The sequence below is a fragment of the Talaromyces proteolyticus genome (assembly GCF_021365285.1).
Source record: "Talaromyces proteolyticus strain PMI_201 chromosome Unknown BGW36scaffold_5, whole genome shotgun sequence".
Taxonomy (NCBI): Eukaryota; Fungi; Ascomycota; class Eurotiomycetes; order Eurotiales; family Trichocomaceae; genus Talaromyces; species Talaromyces proteolyticus.
This window is the reverse complement of record NW_025764281.1, coordinates 1,454,933-1,471,836: the sequence shown is the minus strand read 5'-3', so window position 1 is coordinate 1,471,836 and position 16,904 is coordinate 1,454,933. Positions and strand designations below refer to the sequence as shown.

Here is a 16,904-nt window from a genome sequence, read left to right as displayed (position 1 = left end):
GGCTGTTATTTTAAAAGGTCTCTTTCCCATTTAGTAATTGTTATTCTGTTGTATTACTTTGTGTTATTTCCCACCCCGAGCAGCAAGCAACTCGAGATCGATGATCTCTGACTCCCAACGATTACCGTCGGAATAGGGCCGAAAGCGCGACGGTAACCGTCGCCTAACCCCTCACCTTATCAGAGGTATAACTACGAATTCCAAAAAAAATAGTCAGCAAATAAGATTCAGGTTTTTGTTTATATCGCGATAAAGAATTGTCGGTATCAGCGAGGAGCCATGGCATTGATCTCGTTCGAATGGGCACCCATGACGAATCCGTTATCTACGTGCAGTGATTGTGCTGCTACTTACTACTTCCTTTGGACATCCGGCGACTTCAAGCCATTAAAAGAACGAGACGCCTTCACGTTGTTCATGAGTCTCTACGCAAATAGTATTATGAAAATAGTATATTCCGCACCTCAAACCGCAAGATGACATCGACCCTCACCAGTCTCCATAACCGAATACTAGTCAAGCAAGTTGACCAATATGGCAACCTGCAACCAGTCTCTGCTCTCGAAAATAACTCAATCAGGCCAGTTCCGGTCAGAGACCGAACATGGACTCAACTGACTTACGCCCTGTTCTGGTTTTCGGCCACAAGCAATGTTAGCAACTTATACGCCGCGTCGACTGGCATGACGGAGGGCCTCACCATGTGGGAAGCTATCGTGTGTTCTCTCAGTGGCCAGTTTTTAGCTGGATTTCTGATAGCTGTGAACGGCCGTGCCGGCGCGATCTATCGTATCCCCTTTCCTGTTCTCTGTCGTTCGTCTTTTGGCACTTGGGGTGCGATATGGCCTACTTTTAATCGTGCCTGTATGTCGATTGTTTGGAATGGTGTAAATTCCGTTCAGGGAGCTCAATGTCTGTAGTAAGTTTCATGTAAATTGATGGCTCTTTTTACATTTCACGATTGATGGATTGACAGCGTCTGTTTGCATGCCATTTTCCCTTCGATTGAGAACATCCCGGATAAAATGGGCACAAAATCTGCATTGACATCGGCACAAATGATGTGTTTCTTCATATACTGGTACGTCTAATCTATTTCTAGAGTAACGGAAAGGCTTATGATTATGATAGGATTCTTAATTGCGCCTTCCTCGTCATCCCCGTTCCCAAGATGAAAGGTCTTGTATACGCTAAAGTAGCCATCTTTTTTTCCGCAGTCTTCGGTATGATAGGCTGGACAGTCTGCCTCGCTGGCAATCCTACAAGCGCTCTCAATCAACCATCGACTGTCAGTGGATCTACGAAGAGCTGGGTGATCTGTAAATTCTTATTTCTCGGCCTCGCTAGCTGTGGCACGTTTATTTCAAATGCAGCTGATTTCCAGCGGTACGCCAAGAGGCCCAACAACGTAATCTTAGGTCAGGTCATTGGCTTCCCACTCTCAAATTTCATCGTTGCTGTTTGTGGGAATGTGATTGCGGCTGCTGGGAAGGGCATTTTTGGAGAGGTACGTGATTCTTTTTTCGTTGTGTTGATGGTTCTTCTGTACTGACAAAACCTTGACTGTAGCTGATCTGGAACCCATTGACTCTTCTCGACAAACTCATGGAAGGCGAGAGATATACTCACGCTAACCGCGCTGGTTGCGCTTTAATTTCGCTTGCATTCGTCTACGCCTCGATTTCTTCAGCGATATTTGAGAATTCTATTCCGTACGTTCTTTCCCGTTTTCTCCTCACTACTATCATAACTAATTATTACGAAGAGCTGGTAATGATATTGCTTCATTGTTACCTAAGTACATTACAATAAAACGCGGGTTTTTTATCTGCGCAGGTACGTTCGACCCGTGATTTGGATATTCACACAAGAGTTGATAACCCAACAGTTCTTTCCTATGCCATCTGCCCATGGTACCTTCTTTCATCTGCCGCCGTCTTCATCAACTTCCTTTCCTCCTATCAAATCTTCCTCTCCGCCATAGCTGGTATCTTAATCTGCGACTACTACCTCATACGTAGAGGTTACTTGGATATCCCACTACTTTATATCGGAAGTCAGAAGGAAAATTATTATTACTATACCTACGGCTTCAACATTCGCGCTTTTGTAGCTTACCTGGTCCCTGTCGCTATTCATTTCTATGGATTTTTAAACCAGTTGGGGGTGAGTGCGCCTATGGGGATTCAAAGGTTTTATTACGTGGCATACCCTACTGGGCTTCTGATTGCGTTCGGACTGTATTATCTTTTTTGTATTTGGTTTCCTTTTTCGGGTATGGTTGATAAGGCTCTAGGGTGGAAAGAGCCGCAAGATTATTCGGATGAAAATCATTTAGGGAGAATTACTGAAGAAGGGATTGTGAGCGATGGTGTAGATGTGGTGACGCAGGAAGCTAATGTTGAAAAGGGACAAGATGCTTCTGAGAAACGGATTTTCTGAGGGAACTTCTTTTTTGCTGTTCATACTTTTAGGGATCTGTTTATTACCGTTATATAAGGTGAATAGATATAGTTTTGATACCTGTGTGTATAGCATTATAATTATATAACATTCATGAACTCATCCTGATCCAAATCATAATTCGAACAAACAAGAACATTTGGAACCCAATCCGTTGGCACAGTCCACAGATCCTGATCTTCTATGTACTGCGTATCGCTTAAATTTGATTCCTTCACTTCATTCACTTTAGCCTGCTGCTGCTGAACAAAATCATACACTCTTTTCCTCATTACGTTCGTCGCCCAATTAAACACTGACTCCAAATACTTCGAACCACGACACCGTGCTTGTTGAAATTGAACCTTTTCCATTAGTTCATACGTATATTGTGGATTTGTGATGAACGTGGCGTACTCGACCAGTGTGACTCCCGCGTAGGCAGTTAGGAGGAAATCATAGGATGGATTGACTAGGGCTGTTTGGGAACAGAGGTCCATTACCTGGTCTAGTAGGAGGTGGGAGTGACGGAGGATTAGGTTAATTTGACTTGAGAATCGGACGTGAGTTGTAGAGGAATCATTTTGATCGTTGTTTGCCACCTCTTCCTGGCTACGATTACGACGATGATGGTGTTGATGGGACAAGTTATTGCTGCGTTTTTGCGCTTTTGCAAGTTCCCATCGAGCTAGGATGAGACTAACGGATGAATAGGCGAAACACAGGCTTAAATAATTTCCGAGAAATGTTTCTTTTCCCTCTGTTCCTTTTTTCAGTCCATTTATTGCCATCTGGATATTTGGGACCTATGTATACTTACCATTTAAATACCTCTCGGCCCAATTCTCCACCTGACTCCATGCTGTAGATATAGGTTTCTCATTTTTGTGGACAACCTCATATAGCAAGATGTACAGTTCCAGCTCGGCGGCTGTTGCTTTATCACATGGCTCACAATTCTTTGGAAGTGGGTTTACTGATACAGTCCATCTTTTCAAGGACTCGATGTCGATAACTGATGGTTGCCCTGTGCCGACAGCAAATCTAACACAAAAATTAGTCTCAATGTGAAATATCCCATGCAAGAAAGATCGGGTTTAAGAATAAGAAAATGGCAATCAAGAAAATACTTCAAATGAACCAACAAAATTAGCATCCACGTCCGATACTTATCCCGAGCACCTTTATCACGAAAATGGGACTTGGCAGCTAACTTGGACAAGTCGAGGGTAACCATAGAATGCGATACTGCCGAGCCACTGAGAAACCAGCTATCAATATACCGCGTCGTCAAGCTAGGGCAGAGGTTCCATGTGCTGAAAATTAGCAGGGCTTGAATCGTTGAGAGAGGAACAGGCGTATTTAGCATCTCTATCCCTAAGTGACTTTTCACGCAACCGTATAGTGATCTATGCAAGGCCGAGCCGTGGCATAACCCCACTGTTTGTATTCCGGCGAGAAGGCAAGTGGCGAAGAGAAGGTGATGATTCTGTTTTAACAGCTCTTCAGGAGAATCATGTATTATAAAGGGACGCAAATGAGAAATTTGTTTGAAGCTACAGATGCGTTAGTTCATGTTTCTGGCCAAATAGGAGGGGATGCCATCTCCTCTTGAGAGCGCTCATCTAGCGATAAGTGATAAGCGTACCCTTCAAGCAGAACATTCACCAACCCGCCAGAAGCTAAGTCCATTTTTGAGAGCTCATCAATGATGTTTTCGCTGTGGTCACGAGAAGGAGATCCATTTATCAATGTGTGAAGGTGACGGACAACCTTGATTGGTGCAGCCTGTACATCCTGTCCAGTTTCCTCAAGAACCTTGGAATCAGAAAATCTGTCCATAACAGAAGCCTCTTCCTCTGGTTCAATATCTTGCTCATAGGATCCTGCATCACTACTGTCTGCTTGAATATTATTGCTCGTTGAGTCTGGAAGACACCCCCCGTTCAGCATTTGTGATGTCACATTCTGAGAATTGAGCAGAAGCTGCTTTATTTCCGAGAGACTGGTCTCAATAGCATCAAGGCTACCAGCAGTTACTTCCGTATCTTCTAAATGTGTTCAGAGAGAGAAATATCACCTACCGGTCGCCACACTCGCATATGACTCTTTGGTCATTCTGGGAATTATTATGACTGGACCCGGCCTCTACCTGACTCCTTAGGGATGGAGTCGAAGAGCTTTCATTCGGAGCAAATGGGAGAGAACAATCGAGTCTATGACATGGCATCAACAATATTCATATGATGAGAATCAAAACCGCACTACGCCAGGCTTTACCTCAGTGTTGTACATCGGTTACATCTTTGCGATCCCGGAGACGCCTCACATCTGGTTTTCAACCGTCGACAGGTTTGACAAGACATAGGACGCCGCTTGTTAGGCATTGTGGATGGGATTCGCTCATTTATCTTGCATATGAAATTAAGTACAGGATTGACATTGAATATGCAACTTTATATCAAATGAATGGAATTTGAGTAAGGTTCTCGACTTGCGGAGTTCGCCGTCGCTTATCGGTCGCAAAGGATTCGGCACTCTTTGGCGCCGAATTTCGCAAAAGATGTCGCAAGCTAGGCATTTTGACTACCCAAACAACATTACACGCCCAATACGTGGAATTCTTACAGAGACCTGTTGCAAGTCACTGGTCAGGGGAAGGTATAGTAAGTATATCAATCGGATGCACGCATAACTATTTTAGCTAGTTTTCCCGATGTCTGTTCTGGTGCCAGCCGAATAAATAAAAACATAATTTTAATAAAGTATTAGATTATGTAGAAAAAAAGAAAGTTTTAATTATGATACAGATTAAAAATTGGGCCTTCCCACCGAGGGATTTCAGTTTCAGTGGCCACCCTACCTCTGGGCATCTAATGTAGCTTCTTGAATACTATATGACTGAATGAAGAATACCAATAGTTCAAAGTTCAATAAACATAATCGTATATTAAGTCTGTTCTAATAGGAGACTGTTTTCCAACTGTCTCGCGCCTGTAATCCCTTGAGCCACGAGTTGAAGGCAGGGAACTCAGCGAACAAGCCGCCATAACCTAAGGTCTCGAGCAGACTGGCATATGGAAGATGAAATAGATCGGCGAGGCTCAGCTTGTGCCCCGTGAAGTATTTCTGTTTCACCAGAATGCGTTCATAACCAGCCAGTACTGATTTGAGTTTGGCTGACAGTTCAGCGACTTTGATTTCATCGGCTGGCTCGGCCTTGAACATCTTTTCATTGCAAATTCCAAAAGCTACGGGATCGAAATTAGAAAGTTCGGCGCAAATTCCCTACAGGCGTTCAAACGTCAATCTTTGTTCGCATAGCGTACATGTGTTGAGCTTAGAAATTTGTGTACCTGCTGCAGCAATGCAAATTCCTCTACATTGTCGTTATCTGGGAATAAATCGGTACCTTGATCTCGATATTTCGCTGCAATGTACTGGCAAATTGCTCGGCTTTCTGTACCCAAAACATTAAATACCTCATTGCCAAACTTGGTGGACAGGGGGAGTGGTAAACGCACCATAAAGCATAAACCCGTCCTCTTCTAGAACAGGAACCTTACCAAAAGGCTGTTTCTGAACATGCAACTCGCTCTTTTGTTCTCCCTTGCTTAGATCCACAGGATTAAATTCGAATGGAATGCCTTTCTCATGGAAAACAACCTGAACACGCTTGGTACAGGGAGAGAGGGAGGAGCCATGAATTAATAGTACCATCTTGTTTCTCGCGATGATTATTATTGGATACAATCTGGAGTTTATATTACAATAATTTTCGGCTCTGTCAGAAGGAATAGTATTTAAGCATTTGTTTCAGGGCATTCTCAGTTTATTAATGAAGTTGTAATTCCCTCGGATGCGGCCAGACCTTTCCAATATTTCCAATATTTAACCCGATGCCCGCCTCATATTCTGCCGATTCCGAGCATATGGTCAGATAATTCTGACATGCCCTATGGGCTAATTACGACATAAGACGGAAACCAATGCTAACAGAGAAGGCATGGTTCAGGCCAGAACTTGTCAAATGATTTCCCTCGTGTTCGGTTGAATAATCCTCCGATTGAGATCTCAGCCATTGGATACTACGATCGAAGACTATAAGCGCTACCAGCTTGAAAGAATACTTGTTTCGAATGAAGCTTGAAGAGTACTCCTAGTCCCACTGAATATTAGAAAGGGGTGATGGTGACTATAGGAAAGCGTAACAAATTAGAGTACCGTCGTGTTCTAACATACAATTAATTATTCTCAGCATTGATGCTGAAATGTCTAAGATTATTATACTTGTCGACATTATTACCACTCTATGGTCTATTAAAGAACAACAAATATGCTATTCGCATTATCATCTACAACTCTAAGAGCAACTGTGCCTTAGCTTTCAAGGTTAACGAAGTCACAAATATCGAAGCTCATTCTGATAATATCTCTTTCCCCACTAACACTTTTAGCGGGTTATCTGTAGTCTATGTGGTGAGCAACTTCATCAAGCTATCTATTACAGACGATCCGAATTATACTTTTGAAACTGAGTGCATGTCTTCTTGCCAGCTCACCAATCCACAATCTGCACCATCTCATATCGCGCACTTCGCGTCGTATATTATCCAAATTCTCGAGCAGCAACCCGCTGGGACTCACATGCTTGACTTTGTTGTTCGAGGATATATGTATACTGGACTATCAGCTCAGGATGTAAACGAGACAAGCATCAATTTTCACTGTCGGCATTTTCCAAATGGCAGAAACTGTATTTGCTTATTTGGTCTAAGTTGAATCTCGGTACGTGATCAAAGCGCGCTTGTCGTGTCGGCGCTGATAACTGCCGATGACGCCGACATCCAAGCTACCACCCACTGTTCAGCGTTTCTTGGCCAGCGATAAATACGATCTACGAAACCTCCTTTAAACCCATTACGCGAAAGCCTCTTTGTCGTGTCGGAGCTGATAACTCCCGGAGCTGCTGACACAAGTAACTGCTCGAGGTGATACATATGTGTCTACTAGACCCGTCAAAACCCTCGCCTAATGTCACCATCTATACCATGCTGATGAGTTATATATATCTATTTCGTATGCTAGCTCGTTGAAAAGACTCTTCAAATCCCCAAGATGCGGACGTACGCCATCCTAGGAGCCACTGGAGCAACGGGAAGCAGCATCCTCCAAATACTCCTCGAAAATCAAGCCTCTACAAACTCCATAATCTTGCACGTCTATTGCCGTTCCCGGGCGAAACTCTTGCGCCAGTTTCCCTCGATTTCATCACGACCAGATGTCCAGATCTTCGAGGGCAGCATCAATGACAATGACCTTATGGCTGCCTGTCTCACAGGGGCTGATGCTGTGTTCTCCTGCGTCGCAGAAAACGAGAATATACCCGGCATGCGAACTGCAAGAGACACCTGCATGGCGATAATCACTGTCTTGAAACAACAGGCCAATGGATTCCAGAATCCGAGCCCATTCCGAGCACCTCATGTCGTAGTACTATCTGCCGCTCCAGTGAATCCTGTGCAGACCGCAAAGATGCCAGTAATAGTAAGATGGCTAGTGATAAGGGCATTCTCAAATGTCTACGCTGATCTCCGCGTCACTGAACAGATGTATCGGAATGAGAAAGGATGGCTTCCCGCGACCTTCGTGCAACCTCCGGGTCTTACACCCGGTCCGATCCAGGGCCACCATATACACCATTGCGAAAGTTCTGAAACACCTGCATTCTTGTCCTATCTAGATCTGGCCGCCGCGATGATTGAGGTCGCCGATCGTGGTCCTGACGAGAATTATGACTGGGTTGCGGTAACAAGCTTGTCGAAAAAAGGTTTAAAGCCGGATCTGAAAGTCCTGCTTCCGCTTCAGCTCAAAGGGTTGCTGGCGCATTATTTTCCTAGGTTATGGCAGAGTCTTCATACACACCGCTGGATATAAGTTTCTTCTGCAACTTTTTGAAGAATAGAGGCGGGTTTGGATGTTAGCACAGAGATATGCCAGACTCGTCACATGGTGTTCTTAAGAAGTCGTTCAGGGCAATATTGATTGGATATAAGCTTCTAGTATACTATATAAACGCTGGACTCGAGCCTTTTAATTACAATCAGAACACAAATTATATGGTTGTCAGAATTGTGCTGTTAAAGACTTATTTTACGCCTCAAGTTCATGTGAATCAACTTCATGCTAAATTTTAACTTATTTTGGAAGTTGCATGCGATCAGATCCACTATTAAATTGGTATAAATTAGATCTAATCGTCAGTTATTCGAAATTCGGACTTCTTTCCCATTGGGATTGACCTGATACAACATGATGAAACCACTCTGGCCGATGCGAGCTTTGATGGCTACGAAAAGATATAACTAGATGTGTAGTGTTGTTGAGTTTAATAATATTTAAGTATTCCAGTGTGTTAGAGATCAGTATTAAATCTTTGTCCTGATAACAAAAATGATCCACTGCCCTTATATCTCCAATCTCAAGCATCACGCTGGACCTCGACTAACTCTATCAACACCTTCTTCCCATCAAGAACTGCTACTGTTGCCAACGTAACCGTCGATTGCTGCTTTTCCAATCTAGTTTTCTTATCCATCTCCGTGTATGTAGAAATATGGGCAACCGAGCCGCCACTACCGACGGTTTCAATTCCGTCGTGACTGGATAGCAGCTCTTGATTGCTCTGGATCGAGTACAAATTTTGCGCACGGCCATTCAGAATGGCAGATTTGTACTTGTCATAGTCAAGGGGTACGCCATTGACACTACCGGTATAGTCAGCATGTCGAATATACCGGACATGGGTATGAGGGATGTGAAAACATACCGGACTTTGAGATCACGACTGAAATGACTTTCCATCGTTTTAGTGGAGAGGTCATCATCAGGTTGGAAAAACACCTTGGTGAAGAGCTGATCAACCCACTCGCCTAACAGCATGGTGAGCAGTGACTGATGAAATTCTCGATTTATTGGAGTCGCTGGTGGTGATATTAGCTGGTGAGATACTCGCAGTATAGGCAGTGCGGTATGCAGGAGAAATGATCGCAGTCAGTGAATTGCTCGGGCGGACGGCGATAGTTATATGCGACTTCATTTCATCGTGGAAGCCCCATCGAATATCAAGTCCAGAACGGAGCGGAGGAGTGGAACTTGTTCCGCATAATTCTCTCATCGTATTCAGCCCCAACTACAGTCTGTGTAGTGATTAATAATTTATTAAAACCCAGAGAACACTCATGTGGCGGAAGGCGTGGAAGATGCGGAAGACTAGCGTCTTCCGCATCTTACAACAGAAAGTCCTATGCGGCCGTAGAACCATGGAAGCTAAATGTGAATGGGGATTACGTTTCCTACAAAAGGGATAAACAACGAAGAAAGAAAGAGCGAGTACGACGATTCTCTCGGTTCTTGCAATGCGAGGCTAAATGTGTGAATGTTAGTGAAGTTCCGCAGCAAGTTCCGCCCATCACTAATATTGCATCATAACCTGGTTGAGCATGTGGAATTTCCACTTTTGTCCTCTGACTCAATTTATGCAGCTACCAATTCACTTATAGTGGATTAGGGGGAATGAGGGCTTCAGTAGCGGAACTCCTTGTTAGCTACATGGGACTGGAAAAAGCAACACGAAGCAATATAAAGGTAAGAGGATGGTAAACGGAAGGAAGTATAATGTGCAGTTGATCCTGCTGTCTTCCAAAGCAACTTGTCATCTTTCCATTTCCTCAACTTAGCACGGCGGATCTTCCCCCATCACACTATGCCTCAAGTCACAATCCCCAGTGACTCTGCCAGCCAGAAGACTATGGTCGCCGTGCTTGCCACTGCAGCCGATGCTGGTAACCCGCTGGCTATGTTAAAAGTCGACCACGTCCCCCTACCCAAAGTTCCAGCCGGATGGGTTCGAGTGAAGATACAAGCTGCCGCTATAAACTACCATGATATCTTTACGCTTCAGGGAGTTGCAGTCCATCCTCTCAACTACCCCATGATTCTTGGATGCGAGGGCTGCGGTTCTCTTGAAGATGGTACTCCGGTCATCCTGTATCCCGTCATGGGCGATCCGGACTATCTTGGTGACGAGACCTTGGATCCTCGCCGACATGTCTTTCATGAAATTACCGGTGGCACGCTAGCAGAATATGTTGTTGCCCCCGCCAGAAATGTTCTTCCGAGACCTCCTGAACTTGATGCTACACGGGGCGCGGTGCTGGGAATCTCATGGCTTACCGCGTATCGGATGATTTTTACAAAGAGCGGTATCCGTGCAGGACAGACCATGCTCGTACAAGGCTCTTCAGGAGGGGTTTCTACAGCTCTGATTCAGCTGGGTGCAGCTGCTGGGATGCGTGTATGGTGTACTGGTCGGTCAGAGGAGAAGCGAGATCTCGCTAAGAAGCTAGGAGCGGAGCGATCCTTTGCGCCTGGCGAGTCACTTCCTTCCCTTGTTGATGCCGTGTTTGATACGTCTGGTGAAGCTACATGGGCACATACATTGGAGGCCGTGAAGCCAGGTGGAACGATTGTCACCTGCGGGGCTCATGGCGGATTCCAGGTATCGATGAGTCTTCGGCGGATATTCAATGACCAAATCAGTATCCACGGTGTATATGCGGGAACGATGCAAGAGTTCAAGGATCTCATTCAGTTTGTGATCGCTAAGAATATTCAACCTATGATCGGCAAGGTTGTTCCGATATCAGACGCCTACAAAGCATTCGAGGCTGTTTATGGAGGACGAACATCAGGGAAGGCTGTGGTGACCATGTAGAGTTAGTGTTTTCCTCGAATATATTCTCCACTCCTCATCTGTTTCAGTTTCGCAAGGGCATAATTCACCTTTGGAAGAGACGGAAGAGAACAGTGGTGGTAAATAAAGGGTTAGTTTACCAAAGGTGTCAGCAGTACTTTTATATCCTAATATAAGTAGCTATCTAAAGCAAAGCAACCATGGTAAATGGGATCCTTTTTTAACATGGCCAGACTAGAAAGCCTTTCCAGGCCAAATCTGGTAAGACCGGTAGGGCCAGGGATCCCGAAGCTATCTTAGGAACCAACCATAATATATTATAATTGATATTAAAAAATTCTAGATATAAAGCAATTTTCATATTACAATATATACTAACATCTAAGTAACAATAATACCTGGTCTGACAAGACAATAAGGTTCTTTCCCGAGAGTTCTTTGTTCATAATCAACATTATAGGCCGCCCTTGCTATTATGGTGGATCATTGAAGTTGGGTATTAATCGACCCGTACAGAGGTGCTAGTGTATTCATACGCTGACATCTCCAGAGGGGATATGCATGTATACAACTAGAACTACTTATCTAGGATATCACTATAATACAGTGGTCCACTTCCTAACGACGAATTTAAAGCCTCGCCGGGGCTAGTGGCTGACTATTCTTGGTTCCTGTTCCCTAATTACCGATTCCTACCCGTCTCTTGACCCTAGTAGACAGGGGTGTGTTTTTGACGGCGTCCTTTAGTGTTCATGTAGGGTGGATACAGTGGTACGTGTATGATCCTTTATGAAAGTCCGGAATATTTTTCGCGAATGCCGGGAGTGCTGAGAGCACAAAACTTGATAACGCTTCGGTAGCTAATGTGCCAAGATGATTACGGTACATTGCATCGGGTCGCTACCAGCCAGTTCGAAAGGTGACGCGTCGTACGAGAAGAAGGGGGGGGCGGGGGCGAGTCGCTGGTACACGATTTTGGGTCTGTTGGCGGCAAGTATTGGTGGGGATTTTTCAGAACGTAGGCATAAGTTGGACACTGATTGGAGGTAGGTGGTGAATTGGAATATGATGGTTGTTCGTATACCCCAATTTCTGATATTATTACAAGTTTCTAGCTCAAGCAAAACGAAGATATGATGTATTTGAAGTGTAGAGATGGGACACTTTTGATTACATACAGTGGAGAGAGAAGAGTTTGAATAGAACGCTAGAAGGATTCTTCAGGATTCGAGATTACTAGCTACTGTATAGTTAGACTTTCTTTTAGCGCTATCTTGGTCATTCAGAGAAGGAAAAAAAATAGCCTAGTCTTAGTGTCGAGCCAATTAATTAGCCTTTTAACCCTTACTAAGTTTTTATCGCTTGGGTTATGGATCTACGTAACATTTTATAGAAAAAGGTGCATGTTAAGAAAGCACGGTTATTATGGATTAGACTTTGACTGTGTAATTTAAGGTCGTCGTTAGAATACCTTTGAAAAATACATGCTGAATTGAGGTTCATCGTTTTTTGAACAAAATAACAGATGAAGTTCAGAGTAATAGAATAATTCGTCCAAGATATTCATTGGTGGGAGAGGGTTTCTTATCAATTGATTAATGGTTATATGGATTTTTAGGGTTATCATTTCGGAGCGGGACACGAGGATAAATCTGGGTAATTTTAGTTTTGATCTAGATTGATAGACTCATAGAGGTTATCATAAAATGCGTCCTTTTATTGTTTTTCTGTTTTGCCTATTGCCATTCTTAGCGAATGGTGTCTACAATCTCTGCCGACAAGTTGCGGAGGCGCTTGCGTAGGTCACCCTCAATCTGCTCCAACAGAGAACCCGGAACATAAAATAAACTCTCTACGGATGAAACCCCGACAGGGCCGGAGGGTGATGAGGAGGAGGAACTCGAGGCTTCTGTGTGCCCCTTATGGATTTTGAAGCGCTGCGAAAAGATATTGACCAAACGTTGAACACGGTGGAGTTGGCTGAGAATCTGCTGCGCGGCTATGCGAACTTTATCCTCGCCATCCACACAGTAGTTATCAACCACCCTGAAGGGAGTCCTTTGTGCCTGTCTGAGCTGTTGCTGTGCCAGATGACTAGAATCAAGGGCATCCCAACACTGGCCGTCACCATCAAAACCAGGCATTTGCCGCACCATAGCGGCATACCAGCCTAAGACCTTGAAAATAATTATAGATAGAATAGCTAGAAGATGTCCATCCTGGGAGCACTGACATTGCAGGATATCGCTAATAGCCTGGACAATCTTTTCGTTAATGGCGATTACTGATTGGAGAGATGGGGTTTGGCCGAGCCCTTGGTTTTTCTCGAAGCCCTGGACTCTGGACGACTGGCAGGATGTAGACGCTGGTGAGGGAAGTTGTTTGAGAAGGCGAAGCGCATTGGCGAGGCAAGAGGATGTCAGCCCGGAGTCGAGTTCGTTCATCACCAACGACTGGCTGTCTGGTGGTTCTTGCTCCGGTACGGAGTTAGGCGGCCGACAATCAGGAACTGTGGTGGTTTCTATTGGAGGACCATTGCTGGGGGGAAGAAGAGAGGCTGTTCTTCTGAGATCTGTTGTATTGCTATCGTTTTCCGGGAGACTCGATGGGCAAGGAGCGATCATATCATTCGTAGCGGGCATGTCCAACAAGGAAAACGAGATGGGGGAGGCTAGAAAGTCGTCGAAGTGGCAATTCGAGGCGGGTGTCCCTGTTGTTGGATCCGTTGACGAAGAAACCCCCGAGAATATATCTGAATAGCCCATAGGTGGTGAGCTGGGAGACAACTGCATGCCAATTGGCGAAGCCAACATCTCAGGATCAGAAGTGGTGGACGCCGTCATCAGCGAAGCTGGAGGCATTTGATAGTAGCGATTGTTTGACCGGTTTCCCTGCTTCCGGCGCGTGCGTTTGGTCTCAAAGTACTCGCAAACCATGCCTCGCTTTACACAGCGAGCGCATCCTGGTTTCTCCTTGCTGCATTTGATCTTGGACACGGCGCAAGCGTTGCAGCTATCGCGCAGTTTGGGACCCTCTTGCACCAGACCTCGACGAGCTAAAGGCGCAAGAAAAGATTGTAAGGAGGTCATGGATGATGAATGTGACTGATAAGCCTGCATATAATTAAAGATATTTATCGACGATTTGTCTAAAAGCTTTCGAGGCGGAGGAACAGGGGGGTTGAAGATGCTACTTGGAGTGCCAATCTTTTGTAATTTTTACTTTATACAGTGTTACATAATTCAAGCACGTTTTTAAATCCGTGGACTCGGGAACTGGTAATTTGCAAAAACACGTCTTAGTCGTCATGCAAAGTATGTAGCCTTGCAAACCTTGTCCAAATTTAGCGCCAGCATGGGTAACCCAGCTATAACAACAAGACCTTAGTCTCTGACCTACTGTCCCGACAGGGGCTGGTTGTTGAAATATGCATTGTGTGTTATATCTACTTTGTCCTTTTTTTCAGACATTGTTTCAACTTCGTCCATTTTTTCAGACCTTGTTTCAACTTGAAGCGTGACAGACTGATATTCGAAAGTTGAAACACAGAGTACGATTTTAAAATGGAAGCCTAGTAATCCGTGGATTATTCGCCATAATTGTTCGCTAAATGAGTCGGTTACTCCGTGTGGAGTACCTGAGAGTAATGAATGCAGTTATGTGGACCCTGATACGAATCTTACTCAAATCCTGATTGATTGCCTCATATCGGTACCACGAGGGAAGAGAAAGTTTGGAGCCTTCATAGAGTACCTTATAAGGAATGAGACATCAGGAATACCGCTGATTCATTTGGGGGCCGCCAACTAACTAGTCAAGGGAAATCCTAACAAGAAGGAAAATAGCTCTCACGCTTCCATGCACGTAAGTGGAGGCGTGGAGGAAATAGAGTTGCTAATCCCGTCGATTTCGAGATGTTAGCAATTCTATTGTGATCGTCGTCGGACTCTTGAATCGCCCCATCGGCAATCGCGGTGATGACAACAACCCGTTCTCCGAGTGCTTGGTCATAACCCTAACAAAGACTGTCATTGGACAAGGCTTATCGCATCGAATTCACGTATAAATTAACATCGCATTTGATATTTCTGTGTTCTTTTTTTTGGGAGTATTCAATTATAGTCTAGGTCAATATTTCTCCTTTCTTCATGTCAATTAAAAATTAATATGCTTCACCAGCGTTTCGCCTCACAAGATTGACAAGCTGTAATTCTTATATATACAGATATGTAGAGTCTTGACTATATTGACTAAAAGAAGTTCCTTATCAAACAAGGTTTCATGAGCTAGATAATAATTAAAATTATGGTGTCACCAGGCGTATATTCTAGATATCCACCAGGAAGAATAATAGTACTGTCCGGTCGCTGCTCCTTTGCCGTCCTGGTGATTGTTTCCTCATCACTATTAGACACTTTTTGCAATCCGCTCCACACAACACAGTCGGCGGTTACCTCCCCGCCAAAAGGTGAGACATAGAGAGTAGTGGGGCTGCCACTACTTCGATTGGGTAACACGCTATATAAGCTTACTTTGGAGCCTAACCAGGCAGGGTGTCTCGTAGGCGGGACAGTGTCTCTCCTTGGGGGCGGATGGCTTGGGGCGGACGGCCTCTGGCGCCATTGGCCTCCGAAACAGGCAGGTGATGTTCATTACCAACAGAAAACAGTTTCCATTGGCTTATCGGCTTTTTGAAGTCTCTGCCATCTTATTAGGTTAAATTTAGTCCTACTATCACGATATAGTGTTGGATCGAAGGTGACCGACTGCCGTACTAGGACTCGTAGGGGTCATGGAATAGTAGATACGAGGTGAGTCAGGTGATTTCCGTACCCTACCGTAGCGCCTTTACTTTGGCCGAGGTTACTGTAGCCACGTGTCTCTTAACGGCCGTTACAGATCTTCCTACAGAAGCTATATCCGCCGTGTATAACGGATACATGCTCGGGCCTTCGTCACGACTCCGGTTTCCTGACACTTACCGCCTATTTTCTGCTACATTAAAGTCTCCGAAAAATCAATTTATAGAAATCGATCTATTTATTAAATGTTTCTTAATAAGTTACTATATAGATTCTTATATAATTTCAATCTAATTAGTAACTTATGCTTAATAGTAAGATGTTATGGAAACAATCTATTACTTAGTTTATACAACAATCTCAAACTTTTAATAGCTCCCTGCCAGTAGAATTACCATTCATACACTATCTCTTTCATTTACTCGCACGGCCCTTCCGCATGCATTCTTGTGGTTCTTTGATGAATAAATGTGGATCAAGAGGCGCATTATTTACATGTCTCTCAATACGCTAGTGCTCATAGAAGTCGTCTAATTAGAGCGATATACCATGGTTAAACCGCTCATAGATTTTATGAATGCATAGAATTCCCGTTGAACTAGAGCAGACCTTCATGCATAAGTCTAGAACAAAGGCGATATTATCATCTTTATATTTCTCTTAACGTTCTGTCTGTAGCTTATAAAGCTACTATATGATTTACTCAGTGTTAAACAAAGCATAATATGAAACCTATTCTAGTACTAGTCAAGATATTGGCTGGAGAAGTTTTTGCGGTCACGGAGCCGCCTGTAGTGCTAGTTCAGCTCGATATTCTCGCTTAACCCACCAGTGGAGCCAGAAGTAGTTGACATGATCGGTCATGACGGTGAAACCGCGACTTGAACAATCAACCTGGTTTATTT

General features: G+C 44.2%; 7 protein-coding genes across 7 annotated transcripts; 3 read left to right on the top strand and 4 right to left on the bottom strand.

Annotated features, from left to right (window-relative positions):
- Positions 1–476: 476 nt before the first annotated feature.
- On the top strand, positions 477–2,475 carry BGW36DRAFT_448859 (permease for cytosine/purines, uracil, thiamine, allantoin-domain-containing protein; the record flags this gene model as incomplete). The annotated part of the gene is made up of 6 exons (XM_046221764.1): positions 477–919; positions 977–1,081; positions 1,105–1,507; positions 1,570–1,712; positions 1,766–1,836; positions 1,889–2,475. The coding sequence occupies 6 exons, from the start codon at positions 477–479 to the stop codon at positions 2,440–2,442; spliced, it is 1,719 nt and encodes a 572-aa protein (XP_046073274.1). The 3' UTR covers positions 2,443–2,475.
- A 37-nt stretch (positions 2,476–2,512) lies between these two features.
- Positions 2,513–4,941, bottom strand: BGW36DRAFT_376755 (uncharacterized protein). The gene is made up of 6 exons (XM_046215927.1): positions 4,723–4,941; positions 4,527–4,658; positions 4,091–4,468; positions 3,573–3,998; positions 3,263–3,486; positions 2,513–3,202 (listed from the first exon to the last, which is right to left on the bottom strand). Exons 1-6 carry the CDS (start codon positions 4,827–4,829, stop codon positions 2,544–2,546), a joined length of 1,926 nt encoding a protein of 641 aa, XP_046073273.1. The 5' UTR covers positions 4,830–4,941; the 3' UTR covers positions 2,513–2,543.
- Positions 4,942–5,403: 462 nt separating this feature from the next.
- Positions 5,404–6,223, bottom strand: BGW36DRAFT_406694 (putative glutathione S-transferase; the record flags this gene model as incomplete). The annotated part of the gene is made up of 3 exons (XM_046219010.1): positions 5,967–6,223; positions 5,799–5,902; positions 5,404–5,730 (listed from the first exon to the last, which is right to left on the bottom strand). The coding sequence occupies exons 1-3, from the start codon at positions 6,160–6,162 to the stop codon at positions 5,404–5,406; spliced, it is 627 nt and encodes a 208-aa protein (XP_046073272.1). The 5' UTR covers positions 6,163–6,223.
- Positions 6,224–7,349: 1,126 nt separating this feature from the next.
- BGW36DRAFT_376743 (uncharacterized protein) lies at positions 7,350–8,526 on the top strand. The gene has a single exon (XM_046215926.1). It carries the CDS (start codon positions 7,561–7,563, stop codon positions 8,377–8,379), a length of 819 nt encoding a protein of 272 aa, XP_046073271.1. The 5' UTR covers positions 7,350–7,560; the 3' UTR covers positions 8,380–8,526.
- Positions 8,527–8,823: 297 nt separating this feature from the next.
- BGW36DRAFT_150528 (uncharacterized protein) lies at positions 8,824–9,683 on the bottom strand. Its single transcript, XM_046209505.1, has 2 exons — positions 9,272–9,683; positions 8,824–9,209 (listed from the first exon to the last, which is right to left on the bottom strand). Exons 1-2 carry the CDS (start codon positions 9,382–9,384, stop codon positions 8,924–8,926), a joined length of 399 nt encoding a protein of 132 aa, XP_046073270.1. The 5' UTR covers positions 9,385–9,683; the 3' UTR covers positions 8,824–8,923.
- A 524-nt stretch (positions 9,684–10,207) lies between these two features.
- Positions 10,208–11,218, top strand: BGW36DRAFT_358322 (uncharacterized protein; the record flags this gene model as incomplete). The annotated part of the gene is made up of 1 exon (XM_046213957.1): positions 10,208–11,218. The coding sequence occupies one exon, from the start codon at positions 10,208–10,210 to the stop codon at positions 11,216–11,218; it is 1,011 nt and encodes a 336-aa protein (XP_046073269.1).
- Positions 11,219–12,849: 1,631 nt separating this feature from the next.
- Positions 12,850–13,922, bottom strand: BGW36DRAFT_376740 (aflatoxin regulatory protein-domain-containing protein). The gene has a single exon (XM_046215925.1). It carries the CDS (start codon positions 13,837–13,839, stop codon positions 12,946–12,948), a length of 894 nt encoding a protein of 297 aa, XP_046073268.1. The 5' UTR covers positions 13,840–13,922; the 3' UTR covers positions 12,850–12,945.
- Positions 13,923–16,904: the final 2,982 nt, after the last annotated feature.

Bases quoted from the DNA above. Each gene is read 5' to 3' on its own strand.
- BGW36DRAFT_150528 (XM_046209505.1), bottom strand. From the start codon at position 9,384: ATGCTGTTAGGCGAGTGGGTTGATCAGCTCTTCACCAAGGTGTTTTTC. The intron at 9,210-9,271 runs GTATGTTTTCAC...CTATACCGGTAG, and splicing joins AGTCGTGATCTCAAAGTCCG to TGTCAATGGCGTACCCCTTG.
- BGW36DRAFT_376740 (XM_046215925.1), bottom strand. From the start codon at position 13,839: ATGCCCGCTACGAATGATATGATCGCTCCTTGCCCATCGAGTCTCCCG.
- BGW36DRAFT_376755 (XM_046215927.1), bottom strand. From the start codon at position 4,829: ATGCCTAACAAGCGGCGTCCTATGTCTTGTCAAACCTGTCGACGGTTG. The intron at 4,469-4,526 runs GTAGGTGATATT...AACTGCTGGTAG, and splicing joins ATATGCGAGTGTGGCGACCG to CCTTGATGCTATTGAGACCA. The intron at 3,999-4,090 runs GTACGCTTATCA...ACGCATCTGTAG, and splicing joins GTGAATGTTCTGCTTGAAGG to CTTCAAACAAATTTCTCATT.
- BGW36DRAFT_376743 (XM_046215926.1), top strand. From the start codon at position 7,561: ATGCGGACGTACGCCATCCTAGGAGCCACTGGAGCAACGGGAAGCAGC.